Here is a 16,623-nt window from a genome sequence, read left to right on the forward strand (position 1 = left end):
AGCAATCACACACCCTTATTCCACCACCTAGATACTTAAGAACTGCATAGGGGACACTGAGGCACCAACACAGTATTCAGAGCAAACATTAAGAACATTCCCAGTTCGTCACATCGACTCCCACTGGCTGATTTCAAGACCTGCGGTCAATGGCCTCTGAGCTTTCTGCCCAGTTGCCTTTGGCACCAGGTGGATCTGCCTGGGGCTCTGCGTGTGTTTGGGGGGATATTGATCACACAGGTCCTGCCAAGAGAAAAATTAATTTCGAAAACCAAGCACTGAATCAATCTGTGCACAAACACCACTCAAGGATGAGCCTAGCAGAGCTCTGCCCTGCTCCCTGTCCCTACCATGGTCCCCACACTGAGGCAGGGAGAGCGGGAACTGGCCGGACCCCTGACATGCCCACGTACCCCCAGGGAAATCTCAGCTGGCTGAGTACTCTCGGGATCCTGAGGAGTGCAAAGGACCCAGCTCAGAGTAGAGGATCAGCCCATTGGCTGGAATGAAAAAGCACTCAGAATCCTTTGGGCTCGGTTCATTTGTGGGGTGCAGTGCTTCTCCCCAGGGGTGTCCCACTCACTTGCTTGAACCTTCCCCCCTTGCAGGGTGAGGATGCCGGGATGTACACCTGCACTGCAGAAAACTCTGCTGGGAAAGCCAAGCTGCAGCTCCAGCTCGCCGTCCACGTCCCTCCCATCTTCACAGAGCAGCCAAGGGACCGGACGCTGAACAGGGGTGAGAGGCTGATACTTGGCTGCGTGGCGAAGGGGAATCCGATGCCTCACATCACCTGGACGCTCAACAACAAACCGGTCAGAGGTAAGCTGGGCCAACTCTGCCACAGGACCAGTGGGGGCTGGTGTGGAGGTACGGGGGTTGGGTTGAGAGAGGCAGAGAAAGAAGGCGCAAGACCCCATGTGGTGGGAGGGGTAAGAGCTGGTGAACTAAAGGAGCGTGACCGGGGGGCTGCACTGGAGTCTCTTAGAAAAGGCCTCAGAGATCCTGGTAGCACGGTGCAGACCTAGCAGTAGGTTATTGTGCAGGGCTGTGTGTGGGAGGGAGTGCAGTCGAGTGGTTAGAGCAAGGAGTTGGGGCTCGTGGGTTTTAGTCTGGGTTCTGACCCTGGCTCTGTCTGAGTCACATGACTTCTCCCCACCTGTAACACAGGGCTAAGAAAACACACTTCATGGGGAGGCAAGTCGCAAAACTTAATTAGCGCATCTTCCTACTCCCCTGGGGGCTCACTCAGCGAGAGGCGGTGGAGAGGGACGTGCTGCTATTTTTATCGTCCCTGGTGAGGCTGCCCTAAGAAGAAGGTTCTGAATAAGTGGAAAGTGTGGCCATGTTGTCCAGGTCCTGCCATTCCTGCTGGGAAGTGAGGGGATCAGCCCTGGTCTGCGTCGCTCACTTTCCCCCAGGAGCAGAAGGGAGAGCTGGACTCCAGGGTGTGGGCCGGGGGCCTTCCAGCCCCTTCCCCGTTCACCTCTTGATCCCCAAGGGCTTGGCGTGGCTGAGTGGGCAGGTACCTGCATGCTCCATGGTACCATGCACTGGGGAGCTGTCTCCAGTGTCTGCCTGCCAAACCCTCCCGTGTGGCATCTCTTTGGCAGCGGGCATTTGGGAGCAGAGCGGGCAGAGCACCCTGCAGAGAGAGGCCGTCACCAAGGAGGACACTGGCACCTACGCCTGCGTGGCCGAGAACGGCGTGGGCAGCATCAAGGCCATTGCGTTCATCTATGTGAAAGGTACCTTGGCAGGTGAGGGCGGCTCACTCATGGAGTGCTGAGAGGAGGGGGTCTGGTCTCGGCCTGAAACAGCACCTCTGTGGTCAGCAGACCCCCCTGCATCCACACCAGCGTCACAGAGACCAGAGCATGGCCTGGTGTCTGAAGGCCCAGGCCGTTCCGGGACCGCATAGCCCAGGCCGAGCAGGATTTTTGTCTGTAACCCATTCTCCTTCCCCAGAGGCTCCGGTCCTCCGTGGCGAAGTCAGTGCCTACCAGGTGGAGCCCCTGGGGGGCAATGCCCTCCTGAACTGTGAAGCCCACAGCGACCCTGCCCCAGTTATCCACTGGAATAAAAATGGGCTCCCGGTGCTGGGCAGCCCCCACCTACGCCAGCTCCAGAACGGCTCGCTGGCCATCTATGGGACGGTGGTGAGTCACGGTCCCAGCACTGGCTCTCTATAGACAGGGGGTTGCGGACTGCAGGGGAGGAGCTTGAGTGTCTTCCCTTTTCTCTCGCTTCGGTTGTGCTGCCAGATTTTTCCTTCCCTCCTTTGAGTCTCATGGCTGGAGTGGATTGAAGCAGGGGCTAGTGAAAACTTGGCATGCTCTGCATAGGGGAGAAGCTGCCTGGGGACGAGCAGGGTCTGCCACAGGGGCGGGGATCTCTGGACCCGTTCACCCAGTGGAGGTCTTCTTGGGAAGTAACTTCTCCCTCTGAGGAACTAGTGCACTGATTTCTTCACTGGGCCAGCCTTCCCTTTTGTCTCTAGGGGTCATGAGAGGAGCTAAAGAAATTCTTCACTCTCTACCCTAACTCAGAACAGAAGCATCCTCTGTGAGGAGGGGCCGGCAGATAAGGCCCAGATTGCTCTGGCATCTGTCACTCAAGGGGAACCTAGAGAGGTCCTAGCTCCGGCTCTGCTGTGCTCCATCTGCAGCGGCCAGATGGGGCATTGCGTGTTGGCCACCAGTTTGTATTAAGGATGAAGGGGCTTCAGTCTGCCCGATGTTATGCTAATTAGCTGCGCCCTTTGGACTCCTAGGAAGTCATCAGTGCAGCCCTGCCTTGAGCAAGGTAGGTGATGCATCTGCTTTCCTTCCTCCCAGAGTGACGACGCGGGGCATTACAAGTGCGTGGCGGAGAATGAGGTGGGCTCGGTGGAGAAGGTGGTCACCCTCGCCCTGCAAAGTGAGTGTCTGTCTGCATTGGCCGCCTCGGTAGTTTAGTCTCACAGACGGTGTCGCCCTCATGCCAGATGGGGGCGGTTGGTTTGCAGGGGAAGTGGCCGAACTGAGTGTATCCTGCTTGATCAGTTCCCTGCCATTGCCCCGGTCCCTCCTGTTCTCTGCCTCTGGCACACAGTGACACAGTCTGCTGAGGCCTGACAGGCTTTGGTCCAATTCCAGCTGTTGGGTAAAGTGCACCGGTGCTTGGTGGTGCGGGGGCCGGGGATATACAGGAGGCCAGACACGATGACCATGTGTCCCTTCTGGCCTTAGACTCTCTGACTCAGGAATACTCCTCAGGATGTGGGCAGAGGACTGAGATCAAGAAGGAAAAATGACCGAGCTGTCTAGCAGCCCCACTGAGGGCGAGGATCAGCCTCATAAAATCCCCTGGGGCCTCAGAAATCCAGAGTGACTGTGTGTGAACGTCTCTCTTGGAAGAGTCCGGGTTACATCTGAGAGAGACGCTAGTGACTGACAGGAAGCTCCTCCGAATAATTACGGGTGGAGCTACCCCACCTCCTCTGAACTGTGGGGCAATTCAGAGCTGGATGTCAGAACTGCTGTATCAGCTCCCTTGAGCACACACGGACTCTGCCGGGCGTTGGGTGCTGCATTGACTGGGTGGTTCCTCCCTTGTGTTCTAGGTGCCCCTGTGTTTAGCGTGAAACCTCAAGACATAGCTGTGAGTGCTGGGGAGAGGGCAGTGCTGCACTGCCAGGCTACGGGAGAGCCAACCCCCACAGTGAAGTGGACCCGGGAAGAGAAACCCCTCCAGGAGAACCACCGAGTCCAGATCCTAGCCAACTCCACGCTGCTCATCAGTGCCGTGGAGGAGACGGACATGGGGCTGTACGAGTGTGTTGCACGCAATCTGATGGGCTCCTCCGTCGTCCAGGCCTTCCTGAGGATGCGAGGTGCGTGCCCCAGGGGCCGGAGATCCTGCGTGAAACGGGGGAGCCTTTTAGTGCCCTCTACCCTCTCCTAGGGTGACCAGACAGCAAATGTGAAAAATCAGGATGGGAGTGGGAGGTAATAAGAGCCTATATTAGAAAAAGACCCAAAAATCGGGACTGTCCGTATAAAATCGAGACATCTCATCACCCTACCCTCTCCGCAAACCACAGGGCAGGACTGGTCGCTGGGAAGGCTGCATGGCTGGAGAGAGCTGAGCAAATAGAATTTACAGCCAATATGATTCTGTCTCCCCCTCCTGCCCTAATGGACGGGCACTGGCCAAGCTGGGGCAGTTGGTCCAGATGCTCTGTGCCCTGGGGAGGGGGCTATGGCCAGCACCCCTGCTCCTGCGTACACCTGCCCCCTCAGTCAGGCAGCAGGATGTGCGCGGGGGAGGATCTGGCGGTGGCGCTATGCTCGCCCATCAGTGCCCTGGTACAAAGCGCTGCTTTGAGAGGTGCCTCTCCCGCTGTGCGTGCTGGGGGCAGGCTCTGGCCTGTGGGAAGGGAGCTCCCTGACCTGGTTTCTCTTGGCCTCGCTAGGATTTTTACCCAGGATTTTTATCAGCAGGGAGCTGTAATGTGTGTGTAGCATTTGTAAATGTGTATGGAGGGCCCTGCCCCACTGAGTGCTCCCATGAGAACACAAATGCTAATGGCAGGGGCCTTTGTCTATCAAGTGGGTTCGTCATTTCCCAAACTGGGGCAATGGGCCATCGAGGCGAGTCTCTTGTTTCCAGCAGTGGCCAATTCTCGAAGCATAAGATGGAAGGAATATTCCACCCCATCTCCTTTGCAAACACAGTAAAGCAGCTGGGGTGGGGAGGAAGTTCCTGGTTCCACCTGCTGACTGGTGAAGTGTTAGGACTCACAGGGGTGCTGCTGCACCCAGGGCTGGCGCTTCCATTAGGCGACCCTAGGCGGTTGCCTAGGGCATCAGGATTCGGGGGGGTGGCATTTTATGCGCTCCTCACGGGGCCCACGGGAGCTTCCGGTTCCACTCCTGTTGCGCCGGCGAAGAAGGACCTTCTGATGATGTGCCGCAGAAAACAGCGGCAGGCAATTGAGCAGCTCAATGACTGCCACTGTCGCCTGCGGCATTTCGGCGGAGGGTCCTTCTTCGGTGGCGCGATGGGAATGGAACCGGAAGCTCCTGTGCACCCCGTGTGGAGTGCACAAAATGTCGCCCCCTGAATTCTGCCTAGGGCGCCAGAAATTCTGGCGCTGCTCCTGGCTGCACCAGCCCTTGCCCTGGATACCCTGTCTGGTATAACACAGGCATTATGCTTATTCCTAGAAATAGCTAATATGCTCCCTCTGTAGCATCCTGCAGTGCTGAGTTGCACAGGTTAACGATGTGCTGTGTCACGAAGTACTTCCCTATTTATCTGTTTTAAACCATGTTGCCTTTTAATTTCATTGGTTCTTTTCCCCCCTTGTCCTGTACTATGGAACGGCACCAAGAGGTGGGGCAACGGACCTCTGTGCCTCTCTTTGATTTATATCCTGCCACCTCTCCCTGTACTCTTCTCCTTTGCAAGCAAATTGCCCTGGGGTGGAGCTGAGGGAATCCTGAAGCTGCTTTTAAGCTCCTGTGCCACAAAGCTGCAATGACGGCTTGCATCCCTGGCTCCTCCACCCCACAGCAGGCTGGTCATTCCCATTTGAGTTTGACTGAATCTATCCGGAGTGATTTGATTCTTTTGTCTCGAGAGACCTGCTAAATGCCCAGGCCCGGTGATTTCTGTTTTTTCTTGGTGAACAGACTGAAGAGCCAGATGAGACAGTCATGCAATTAGCCAGAGGAAGTATGTTGCTGTGCCTGGTGCATCCGTCTGATTAGCAGTAATAGGGGTGCCATGGCACTGCCCAGACACTTTACAGGAAGAGCAAATGAAACACACTGCAGAGAGAAACCCAGGCCAGAGATGGTCGTGTGCAGCACGGAGAGCAGACTGAATGGGACTGTGTGCGCCCGTGCGTGTGGCCGTGCATGTGTATTAGTCTGTGGGCAGGCATGCAGGGATGTGTGTGTGGGAGCAAGGGTGTGGCGTGTATACAGCTCATCCAGATTAGTCCTAGGGAACTGTGAACCCCAGTTGCCCTAGGAAACGTCTCCCCTTGCTCCAGCAGTGACAAACGAATGCTGGCCTGATCTGTGCCCGGCAGCTGGGGCAGCAGTGTATTGCAGCAAGGGGCAGAGGGCTCCTGCAGATCAGGCTCAGGCTGCCCGTGGTAGCTGGGCACTGGAAATGAAACAGTGCAGGAGGGGAGATGGGGATTAATGCCTCGCTGGCCAAGTGGGCCCTCTGCCCGCCAGCTTGGGTCTCGCTGTGCAAAGAGATTTAGTGTGGGTCTCCCCCCTCATTCCGCCTTTTCCCCTTTCCCTCAGGAGAACCCCTCCGAATCCGGGGCAGTCTGATTGGCATCATTAATGACCAAGAATTTGGCATTGCCTCTCTGAACGCCAGCGTGATGGAGGATCCCCGCTCTGGCACGGCCACCATACGGAGCAGCATCAGGAATATCCCACCAGCTGTCGGTGCGTGATGCCCCGGGGATACGTCTTGTGTCAGTTACACCTACTACCTGGCCAAGTAAATGGCTAGAAGCCGGGTGTAAATCTGGGTGAAATACCTACTGCACAGTGCACTTGCCTGTACCGTGCGTGGCATGAAGTGACTTAGCCGGTAGTTTTTTATCTGCTCTAGTGGGCTGTAGTGGATAAATGCTGCCGTTCGCACTCGTACACGTATGTAGCCAGTTGTCTGTTACCTGGCTAGGTAATCCACCCCAGGTTTTAGGGGGACCCTCTAGTAGCACAAACTGTGTCTAGTCTGGGAGCTGGATGGGGGGTGACTTGGTGGGGAAGGATAGTTCAGTGGTTTGAGCCTTGGCCTGCTAAACTCAGAGTTGTGAGTTCAATCCTTAAGGGGGCCATTTAGGGAACTGGGGTAAAAATCTGCCGGGGACTGGTCTTGCTTTGAGCAGGAGTTGGACTAGATACCTCCTGAGGTCCCTTCCCCCCCCGATATTCTATGATGACAGTCTGTAAGTGCCTACATGGGGAACAAGCATTTAACAGTGGGCTTCTCAATCTAGCAGAGGAAAGTATCACACAAGCCAATTGCTGGAAGTTGAAGCTAGACAAATTCAGGCTGAAAATCAGGTGTAAATTGTTAACAGGGAGAGTAATTAATCATTGGAACAATTTCCCAAGGCTCATGGTGGATTCTCCATCACAGCCCATTTTTCAGTCAAGACAGGATGTTTCTCTAAAAGATCTGCTCTGGGAGTTATTTGGGGGCATTCGCTGGTCCAGGTCAGACTAGATGATCACAATGGTCCTTTCTGGCCTTGGGATCTAAGTTTGCAACTCCCCTGGTGGGTTCCTCGGGTGCTGTTGGGGAGGGAGCTGTTCCTAACAAGGGTTCCTGGAAGGGATCTGGAGGCTGATTTATGGGGGAGCCTAGCCCAGCACAGAGAGGCATCATGCCTTGGAATGAGAAGCTCTGAGCTCCCTCTTTGGAGCACAGGGCTAGCAGGCAGGAACTCCCGAGTGCTCACCCAGCTATAGATGGGAGTGCCCCGTGTGAGCAGAACAGGGTTAGTACCTCCCTGGGATGAATGGTGCCAGACTGTTTGGAGCTGGGAATGCCATGCTGGAGCATGATTCTGATTCTGATTCTGCTGCCCCAGGAAGAACCTTTGACCACATTTAATTGCTAAGACCAGTGTGACCAGTGCACTGGGTGAGGAGCTGGCTGGGATTCCAGGGCGCCTCTCCCCAGAGTGCACAGCTACTCCTCAGGAGAGCCCTGACTGAGATGGGACTGACCCTCTTGCCCTTCCCCATACCTCCCAGGGCTGCTGATGAGACTCCTGGTCACCATCATTGCTCCGATCTACTGGTCCTTTGCACATCAGAGTGGTAGCGCCAGGAACGGCTTCTCGCTGACCAGCGGTGTCTTCAGGCAGGAGTCGCAGGTGGAGTTTGCCACAGGTGAGGAGGCAGGCGTGTGTGTCCTGCTGAGAGCCAAGAGAGGGCGGCAGAGATCATGGTGCAGGAGTCCATGGGGGAGCCTTGCTGGAAGGAGGTTCCCTTGGGGCTGGGTGGGGGCGTGGCACCACTGGGGACAAACAGCCTGGGACAATGATCAGGGTGACGTCTGTGGCATATCTCAGTCAGCCAAGTATCACCCATAGCTCATAAGGAAGGTAGATTGGGGAAGGAAACCTTGCACTGCTCATTTCTCGCCCGAGGGGGTCAGATAATGATAATCAATACCTGCCTCTTACACAGGGTAGTATCATTATCCCCATTTTACAGCTGGGGAAACTGAGGCACAGAGGGGCAGTGGCTTGCCAAGGTCACCCAGCAGGCCAATGGCATAGAATCCAGGGCTCCTGAGTCCTATCCTCTAGGCTGCTTTGCAGGGAGTGCCTGGAGACAGCTTGGTGACCACTGCATGCTGAGGCTGTGTCAGCCATTCACAGCAAAATCCAAGAGCCCAAGGAATGCTGCCTGATTTCTGGTTTTGTTCTGTGCTAGCCGTCTCCACCATGGTGCCTGAGGAGTCTGGGGCGGCTCATGAGCCTTTGGCGCAGGGCTATGTCCCAGCCATCTCTGAGTGACCCACCTCTGCTTTAGGGGACCGACTTGGGCTGAAATTTGTGGCTTCAACCCCACACTAGTGAAAACTGACCCGTTCGCCTGAGTTCCACGTGGGGGCTCCGGGTTCAATGGAGCCTGAAACTCCGAGGGAAACGGGGCGTTCAGGGGCCAGGGATCTGGAGGGAATGGAATGAAGAGCTGTTTTCAGGGCTCCCAGCCAGGCGGGGCAGCTCATTTCAGTGTCAGGCCTACCGAGCCCTTCTGAAGAGCCAGTGCTGTGACGTGGTGTATTGCTGGGGTGGCCTGCGGTGCTCTGCAGGGAGCCTTGTGTCTGCACAGCATGTTGTTGGGGTCAGAGACAAGCCTGAGCTGTAATTACGGATGCAAATACTCCTAGGTTTAAAAGTTGGCCTCAAGATCTTGAAATTTGCTACTGGGCCCATCCACAGCCCAGCTCTGGGCTCTTTGCAGCCTGGCTCTGCCCCAGGTCTGTCTGAAATCATCATGGGCTGGATCGTTAACTGGTGCGGACTCGCTGACCCCTGCTTGTTGCTGCAGGGGAACTCCTCCGCATCACGCACATCGCCCGAGGCCTGGATGCAGGCGGGGCGCTTCTCTTCGACGTCGTGATCAACGGGTTTATGCCGGAGAGCATCACTGAGGCTGCTGTGCTTTTCCAGGTCAGTAGGGAGCTCCGGGACACCACCCTCGCCCCCTGCTTCTCTGCCCAGCAGCCCCAGCCAGCACCTTGGCAGTGCCTGCTCCTGTTCGCAATGACAGCCAATGGCACAACAGCAGGTCCCTCGTCCAGGGAAGTCTGGTGGGCCCTGGTCCCTGACTGTCCCATCTCCCTCTTTCCCTCTCAGGATTTCAGCGAGCACTACGTGCAGACAGGGGCCGGGCAGCTGCATGTGGAGTCTGTGCAGAGCTACTTGCAGGATGGGCTCCTGGTTCAGATCCGCAGCAACCACAGCATAGAGTACGACGCTGCTGTGGGCCGGCAGCCCTCCCTGGTGCAGCACGTCCAGGCGAGGGCCGTCAAATCCTCCTTCAACCCGGCCTCGGAGGAGCTCCTCTTCCAGCTCAGCTCCTCCCTCCACGCAGGTAACTGGGGAGCAGCCAACAGTCCATCTCCTCAGGGTGAGCATTGCCCACTGAGAGCCCTGGAGTCAGAGTCCACAGGCCGGACGGCAGCAGGACAAGCTTCTCCCAGGCTGCCCTGCTCCCCAGGCCGAGAGAGGGAGGCCATTCCCCATTGGCGTGCCTAGGAGCTGGGTGACGCTGTGCCGAGGGCTCCTGTCCCCCGTGCTCCCCACGAGCCCTGCGTCACTGAGGTGCTGACCGCGCTCTCTTGTCTTTGCCGCAGAGGCGAATGGAGAGCAGTGCCCGCAGGGGTTTGCACTGGGCCCGCAGCAGCTGTACTGCATAGGTAAGCGCCATTCCTGAGGGGTCGGCCATGTGCTCCTCGCTGGCTGGAGCCCGTTCTCCATCCCCGCTCAATGCCAGGGCGTTTTCAGTGCCTGGTGACCCCGGCGGGGCCATGGCTCTGTAATCCCCAGTGCGGCTAGATGTCTGCATGCTGCCTTTCACTGAACTAGCGTGCCTGGCCACTCCAGTTCTATCGTGCCCGGTGCCCAAGGGCCGTACTTAGGGAGGGCTGGCCCGTCCCATTGCCCGCGCCCGGGCTGCTATTTTTAGCACACTAGCTGGCGTATGTACGTCTACCCAGCACCTCCTGCTGTTGCACCTCCAGCTCCAGTGCAGCCATCCCCTCCCCCAGCTGTTGGAGGCACTGCGGGAGGTGGGCTAGTTCCAGGCTCTGGCCCCCCGTGGCCGGCAGAGGCCGTTACTAGGCATGCTCCCTGGGAACTGCCCCAGCCAGGGTGAGGAGAGGTGCTGCACGGGGCAGGAGGTCAGGTTAGAGCGCATGCTGCAGCTCTCCAGAGGCAGTTACCCAGGACATGGTTTCTGCTTCCCTGCTGCTCTGAGATGACCTCCAGGTCAGTAACCTCTGCTGAGGTGCCTCCTCCCTAGCCATGTTGGCTTTTCCTGGCTCGGTGCTGAGGGTGGGGGCAGCCGAGGTGTACGTGGCACGGCACGTGCTACCCCAGGCTCTTGCTGGGAAGAGATGGTGACTCCTTTTCCCTGCCTCCCAGATCAGAACGAGTGTGCGGCTGCGAAGAGCCCTTGTTCCCATGCCTGCCACAACTCCGTGGGCAGCTTCTCCTGCACCTGTTCCACTGGATACGCCTTGGCACTGGATGGCAGGGAGTGCAGAGGTAAGGAAGGGGCTACTCTCCAGCTTCCCTCCCCCCACATTGGCCTGACCTCCCAGGGAAGCTGCAGGCCCAGGACAGGACAGCCTCTGAGTGTGAGCACAAGCACTTCGCCCTATGCCCTCACTGCATGGGAGCAAGTGATCCCAGCCAGAAGGATCTCCGGAGCCTCCAGAAGCCCTTAAGTGAGGAAGGGGATGCCCCTTCGGCCTTCTCCCCAGAGAAAGGAAGGCCCCTTTCCTTAGGGATGGTGGGTGCCCCTGGGAACATCAGGAGGCTAGGGACAGGAGCACATGAAAGTCTGGCCCTGGGAGCTCCCTTGGGGAACATAGCAGAGGGCTGCCCCATAGACCACTCAATCCTTCTTCTCTGGATGTCTCAGGGGCAAAGAGGCCCCCCTCCCGGCATGTTCAGCCCCCCCGTGGGAGTGGTTGTGCACCCTGCTGGGCCAGAGGTTGAAGGGCGCGGTGGCTGGGGGTCAGGCGATGCTGTTTAGCAGCCATGGGCCTTTTCAGCGATGCTGCCCAATGGGAAGGAGACTGGCAGGAGGTCTCCCTGCAAAGAGGAGGGCGGAGGGTTTCTCTTGGAGGTGGCCTGGGCCCAGCAGTCCCTCTGCTGCCAGGCTCCATGGGCGAGGGGGGTGAGACAGCTGCACTGGTGCTGGGCTCTCTCCGCAGATGTGGATGAGTGTGCGCAGGGCACCCATGTCTGCCGCCCGGAGCAGCAGTGTGCGAATCTGGCGGGGGCCTATCGGTGTCTGACGCGCTGCGGGGCTGGCTTCCGGCTGGCTCTGGATGTAGTGGGGTGTGAAGGTAACGGCCCCTGGACTCTCCTGCTCTGCCTTTGGGGAGGGAGGTTCCTCGGCGGACTCCACACATCGTCTGGCTTGTGCTCCTTCCTAAGGCTCTCCAGTGGGGCATTCCAGCCTGTGCCGGGGGCCTGATGGATAGCCCAGGGATGAGTCCTCCGCCTTGTGGGACAGGGGCAGCAGCAGGGCCAGCTCCCCCCATCCTGGCCCCTTGGGGGCCCCCTTAGTGGAGAGGGGAGTAAGTCTCAGGGAGCCCTCGATCAGCCTCATGCTCAGTACAGGGCAAAGTGGAGCAGGAGGCTGAACACAAGACAGGTCCCAGGCGGTGACAAGGGGTCAGTGATCTGGCGTCTCAGCCCATGATGCGCGTGGGGGGGCCAAGGCGTTAGCTGCTGCGTGGGGACTTGCCTGCCAGGAGACCTGTCCTCTCGTTCTCCCCACAGATCTGGACGAGTGCGCGGAGGGATCACACGCCTGTCGCTACAACCAGATCTGTGAGAACACGGTTGGCGGGCACCGTTGCATGTGTCCCCGCGGTTACAGGACCCAGGGCACCGGGCGCCCCTGCTTGGGTAACGCAGACCTGCCGGCCTTTGCCATGCAATGAGAAAAGCAGGAGGGGCAGCATTTCTGCTGGTTCGAGCAAGAGAATGCGGGGAGTAGGGGGGCTCAGGACTTCTGGGTTCAATTCCTGACTCTGATACTGACTCGCTCTGTATCGCTGGGCAAGTCCAGAGATGGGTCTCGACACCCCAGGTTGCTGCTGGAGTAATGCAGCTAGTTCTCCTTTGCACTCCAGCACCTGTAGAGGGAGCCACCTGCTCTCTCCCCCTGCCCAGTGAGAGTGCCCCCTGGTGAGAGCTGGGGAGAAGGAGAGTCGCTGGGGAGGCGGGTGTTTGGGTGGTGGGTGTGAATGCTTTGCGCTGTGCCTCGTCCCCTGCCCTTCACCGGAGGACCGTTCATTAACCCTTACAAGCCCTCTGTGGTGCTGGGAATCAAGAAGTGTTCTCTTCACTTTGTAGGTGGGGATACTAAGCTGTAGGTTTGTTCAGGGTCACGCACACGTTAGTGGCAGACCAGGCATAGAAACCCAGGCATTCTGACTCCCAGTCCCGCCCGCTCTAACCAGGAGACAGCGCTGCTTCCCAGAGCTGGGGAACAGAGCCCAGGAATCCCGGGTTCCTATTTCCTGCTCTAGCCACTAGCCAGCGCTGCTTCTGCTAGGCTCTTGGACTCACCCTGGCTTTTCTCTCTCTTTATCAGACATAAACGAATGCCAGCGGGTACCTCCGCCATGTGCTTTCCAGTGCCGCAACCTCCGGGGCAGTTACAAATGCCTGTGCCCGCCTGGGGAGACCTTACATGGAGATGGCAAGTCTTGCACTAGGCCAGAGAAGGCAGGAGGGAACATGACGCGTGTCAGCAACAGAGGGACCCGTCTGCAGTGGCTCGGACCAAGTGGCCGATTGTCCGGGGGAGGCTATTACACCTGGTTCTCCTTCGGCCAGTCTGGTAATGCCCTGAGCCCCGGCAACCAGGCTCAGTGCCCGTCGGGATTCACCAGGCGCAATGGACTTTGCACTGGTAAGGCCACGTGCTGCTGGCCCTTGATGCTCCAAAGAGGGGGAGCCTTGGAGCAATGGAGCCGGAACTGGCCCAACTCCAGCCCAGCTGGGGGGCAACTGAAAGCTTGCGGCACCTGCTGGCTGCCTGGGGGGGCAGGGGTTGGTGCCATCAATCCAGTGTCCCTGTTGCAAAAGTCACTGGTGCGAGCAGGCGCTTGTGCACCAGCGTCAGCAGAGAGGCCAGGGGCTGACGGAAGGGTCATGCAGGCTCTGGGTACCCGTCAGGCCCTAAAGGGAACAGCCTGTCTTATAACCCACTCTCCTCGCTCCTCCCGCACTTCCTCTGCGGCGTGCCAGCCGTTCTGTGGCTCTACTTGCTCCCCCATGGAATTGGTCTCTCTGGGCTGAGGCTTTTGGTCCCCTGTGGGGCTGGAGTGGGGCTTCCCTGGGCCAGATCCCCCCAGGAGGGTGGGTGAAGGGGAGCGTTTGCCAGGGCCTTACGCCTTTGCGGGGTTGATTCAGTGGCACGGTGCACCATGGTGGCTGTGCACTGAAGGCTCGGGGGCAGTGTCATGCTGCATGTGGGGCTGGGGGTTGCCCCTCGGGTGGGGGAGGGGGCACACAGCAGCTCACTGAAGTGTGCCAGACTTGGAATCTCTCCTCTCTCTCCCCCGTCTTTACACAGACCTTGACGAATGTCAGGTGCGGAACCTGTGCCAACACGAGTGCCGGAACACCAAGGGCAGCTACCAGTGCTTGTGCCCGGCCGGCTACCGGCTGCTGCCCAATGGGAAAACCTGCCGGGGTCAGTGTGTGCGTGTGTCACTGTTCGGGAGTCTGTTACGAAGCGTGTGTGTGTCTGTCCATCCCTGCCACTTCCGTACTGTAAACCCCAATGTCCTCCCTTTCTAAACCCTGGATTTCACACCCATCTCTTGCTGCTCCAGCAAAATCCCCAGCCAATTGCCAGGCTCTCCGCAGTGCCTGCATTGGGGCTGCACTTTTCATCTCCCAAGCAAAGGGGCATAATTGTAGGGAAGTCAGTGGAGCTATGCCAGGGCTGGATCTGGCCCATTAAATTCCTGTGCCTCACAATGGCGCCCTCAGCTTAGTATCGCTGCCACCAACTCATGGAGCAGGCAACAGAGGTGAGATGACTTACCCAAGGGACACAGTGCATGGCAGTGGCAGAGCCAGGCTTAGGACTTCGTGGTTCCTATGCCTGGCCTCAGGCCACTAGCCCACAGGGCCATGGTCCTCCTGCCCCTTCTGCCAAGCCATTGCTTAGGAATGTGGCTATGTTGCTTCCTAGACCCGAGTGCTGTCTGGTCATGCACGGTCTGCTTTGGGGGCATGTTAGTCACTGGGCGGGTGCCTGCTGTCAGCAGACTCTGCAGCTCACCCGGCAGGTAAAATGGAGGCACTTCAGTGCAACGGGCTCATGGAGAAAGCCCTTCGCTCTCCCGGGCGCAGCTGCTTGCCTGAAGGCACGGAGGGGTGCGATACAGTGAGTAGAGTGTCCCAGCAGCAGAGCCCGGCCCCACTGTCTCTCCTCACCTCCCCCCACTCCTTTTTCCTCTGCAGACATAGATGAATGTGCAGAGGGGAGGATTCAGTGCAGCCCGAACCAGCTGTGCTTTAACACGCGGGGAGGCTCTCAGTGCCTGGACACGCCCTGCCCTGCCGGCTACAGGAGAGGCTCCAGCCCAGGGTAAGGTGTGAGGGGCATAGAAGTTCTTTTGCGGGGGGGGGCGTACCCAAGCAGGGCAGCTGTTCCTCTTCTCCTGGCGTGAGCAATCCACCAATGCTCTTATCTGCTCTGGTGCCAGGTTGTGGGGGTGGGCAGCTCCTGGGCACAGACTGGCACGTGCCCATTTTGGTGCATTAATGATTACTTAGCACTTTGAAGAGGTAAAGTGCTGAGACTTGCCAAGCCTGACCCCCCCCACCCACACTTTTCCTGGTGGGGGAACTGAGGCACAGATTGGCTCAGTGACTTGTCCAAGGCTGTCCAGCGAGCCAGGCTTAGAACCCAGGAGTCCTGGCTGCCAGCCCTACGCTCAGACCATGCGGCCTCTCCTCTGCGGAGCTGTGATCTCACCCATGTTCTCTGCCCATTCTCGTGCAGAGTGTGCTTCCGCCACAGCTCAGGAGGCCCCTTCACCCTGCAGTACGAGCTTCTCACGCTGCCCTTTGGCATCCCGGCCGGCCACGACGTTGTCCAGCTCACCGCCTCTTCCCAGGGGAGCCTCCTGCAGAACCGCACCGTCTTCACTCTGCTGGAACAGGACCCGGGCAGCCTCTTCGCCCTCCGGGATGAGAGAGGCCTGGGCATTCTCTCCACGCTGCGCCCACTCCACGCTGCCGGCATTTATCGGCTGAAGGTGCAGGCCCTGGCCCATGGCGAGCAGCGGGCATGGAGTGTCTTCCTCATCCTCATTTCCGTCTCATCGTACCCCTACTAATGGCAGCCAGGGGGCACTGGAAATGGGCAGAGGAAGGGGGAAGGTGCTGATCCCATGCCCCAAGCTCCACCAGACATTGTCTCCTTCCCGTCCTTTCCTGATTCCATCTCCCGTAGGGGGCATCAGCTCAGTCTGAGATGAGCTTCTCCCTTTCTCCCCTGTGTGTCTCCCTGGGATCCCCAAGCCCTGTTGCCTGCCATCAGCTCAGTGCCCTGCAAGAGATTCCCCATGATCCTGTAAAACTCCCCTCCCTTGGCTCCTAGCTAGGGTTGCCAACCCTCCTGGATTGTCCTGGAGTCTCCAGGAATTCAAGATTAATCTTTAATTTAAAGATTGTGTCATGTGATGAAGCCTCCAGCAATACGTCCAACCAAAATTGGCAACCCTACTCCCAGCCCCTATGGCTCAATCCCTTTGTGAGCTAAATTGCCTTGACCCTGTGGAATGGTGCCAAGGCAGTTTGGAGGCCCGTAAATGCTGACCGCTCATTGTCTGGACTTTGCACTCATTGCTTCTCCTACTAGCTCGGCAGAGGAGCATGTGCTTGAGGCACTAGTTCATCCAGTTTCCTGCAGTGCTCTGCTGTGGTGGAGGGGTGAGGGGTGTAAACATCAGGTGCTATTGACACTAGTCTCTTGAAACATGAGGCTGGCCTTGGGCCTGCTATCACATACGGCTTTTAAGCAAACAGAGCTGCCTGCGTGGTCTTGAGGTCAATCAGAGCTGAGATACTGAGAACCTCGGAGGGGAAACCACCAAGCGGCTGTTAGTCTCCTTGGCTTTTGGCTCTCGGGTGGCATCATGAAGCCTGTGACTCGCCTGAGATAGACACTGGAGACACCAGGCCATTACTGTTCTTTTCCATTTGTATCTGAGATCACAGTCCCATTGCTCAAGGGTGGGAGAGGAAATAGAGACCCAGAGAGGTCACCAGCAAGTCAGTGCCCATAATTAGGAACAGAAACCCAGGTCTCCTGAGTC

The 16,623-nt window shown here is 58.0% G+C and overlaps 1 protein-coding gene across 1 annotated transcript in view; it reads left to right on the forward strand.

Moving 5' to 3' along the window:
• The window catches only part of HMCN2 (hemicentin 2), a 115,526-nt gene extending 99,357 nt beyond the window's left edge, over positions 1 to 16,169 (forward strand). The window contains exons 82-98 of the mRNA XM_032797657.2: positions 609 to 822; positions 1,614 to 1,760; positions 1,969 to 2,159; positions 2,838 to 2,919; positions 3,605 to 3,874; positions 6,306 to 6,455; positions 7,779 to 7,916; positions 9,087 to 9,208; positions 9,395 to 9,632; positions 9,895 to 9,957; positions 10,685 to 10,807; positions 11,482 to 11,616; positions 12,056 to 12,184; positions 12,876 to 13,196; positions 13,863 to 13,982; positions 14,762 to 14,888; positions 15,306 to 16,169. Of these exons, the coding sequence (XP_032653548.1) occupies positions 609 to 822; positions 1,614 to 1,760; positions 1,969 to 2,159; positions 2,838 to 2,919; positions 3,605 to 3,874; positions 6,306 to 6,455; positions 7,779 to 7,916; positions 9,087 to 9,208; positions 9,395 to 9,632; positions 9,895 to 9,957; positions 10,685 to 10,807; positions 11,482 to 11,616; positions 12,056 to 12,184; positions 12,876 to 13,196; positions 13,863 to 13,982; positions 14,762 to 14,888; positions 15,306 to 15,642 (2,907 nt within the window). The 3' untranslated portion in view covers positions 15,643 to 16,169. The remainder of the gene's footprint in view (positions 1 to 608; positions 823 to 1,613; positions 1,761 to 1,968; positions 2,160 to 2,837; positions 2,920 to 3,604; positions 3,875 to 6,305; positions 6,456 to 7,778; positions 7,917 to 9,086; positions 9,209 to 9,394; positions 9,633 to 9,894; positions 9,958 to 10,684; positions 10,808 to 11,481; positions 11,617 to 12,055; positions 12,185 to 12,875; positions 13,197 to 13,862; positions 13,983 to 14,761; positions 14,889 to 15,305) is intronic.
• Positions 16,170 to 16,623: the final 454 nt, after the last annotated feature.

This window comes from Chelonoidis abingdonii, chromosome 24, assembly GCF_003597395.2.
Source record: "Chelonoidis abingdonii isolate Lonesome George chromosome 24, CheloAbing_2.0, whole genome shotgun sequence".
NCBI classification, from domain to species: domain Eukaryota; kingdom Metazoa; phylum Chordata; order Testudines; family Testudinidae; genus Chelonoidis; species Chelonoidis abingdonii.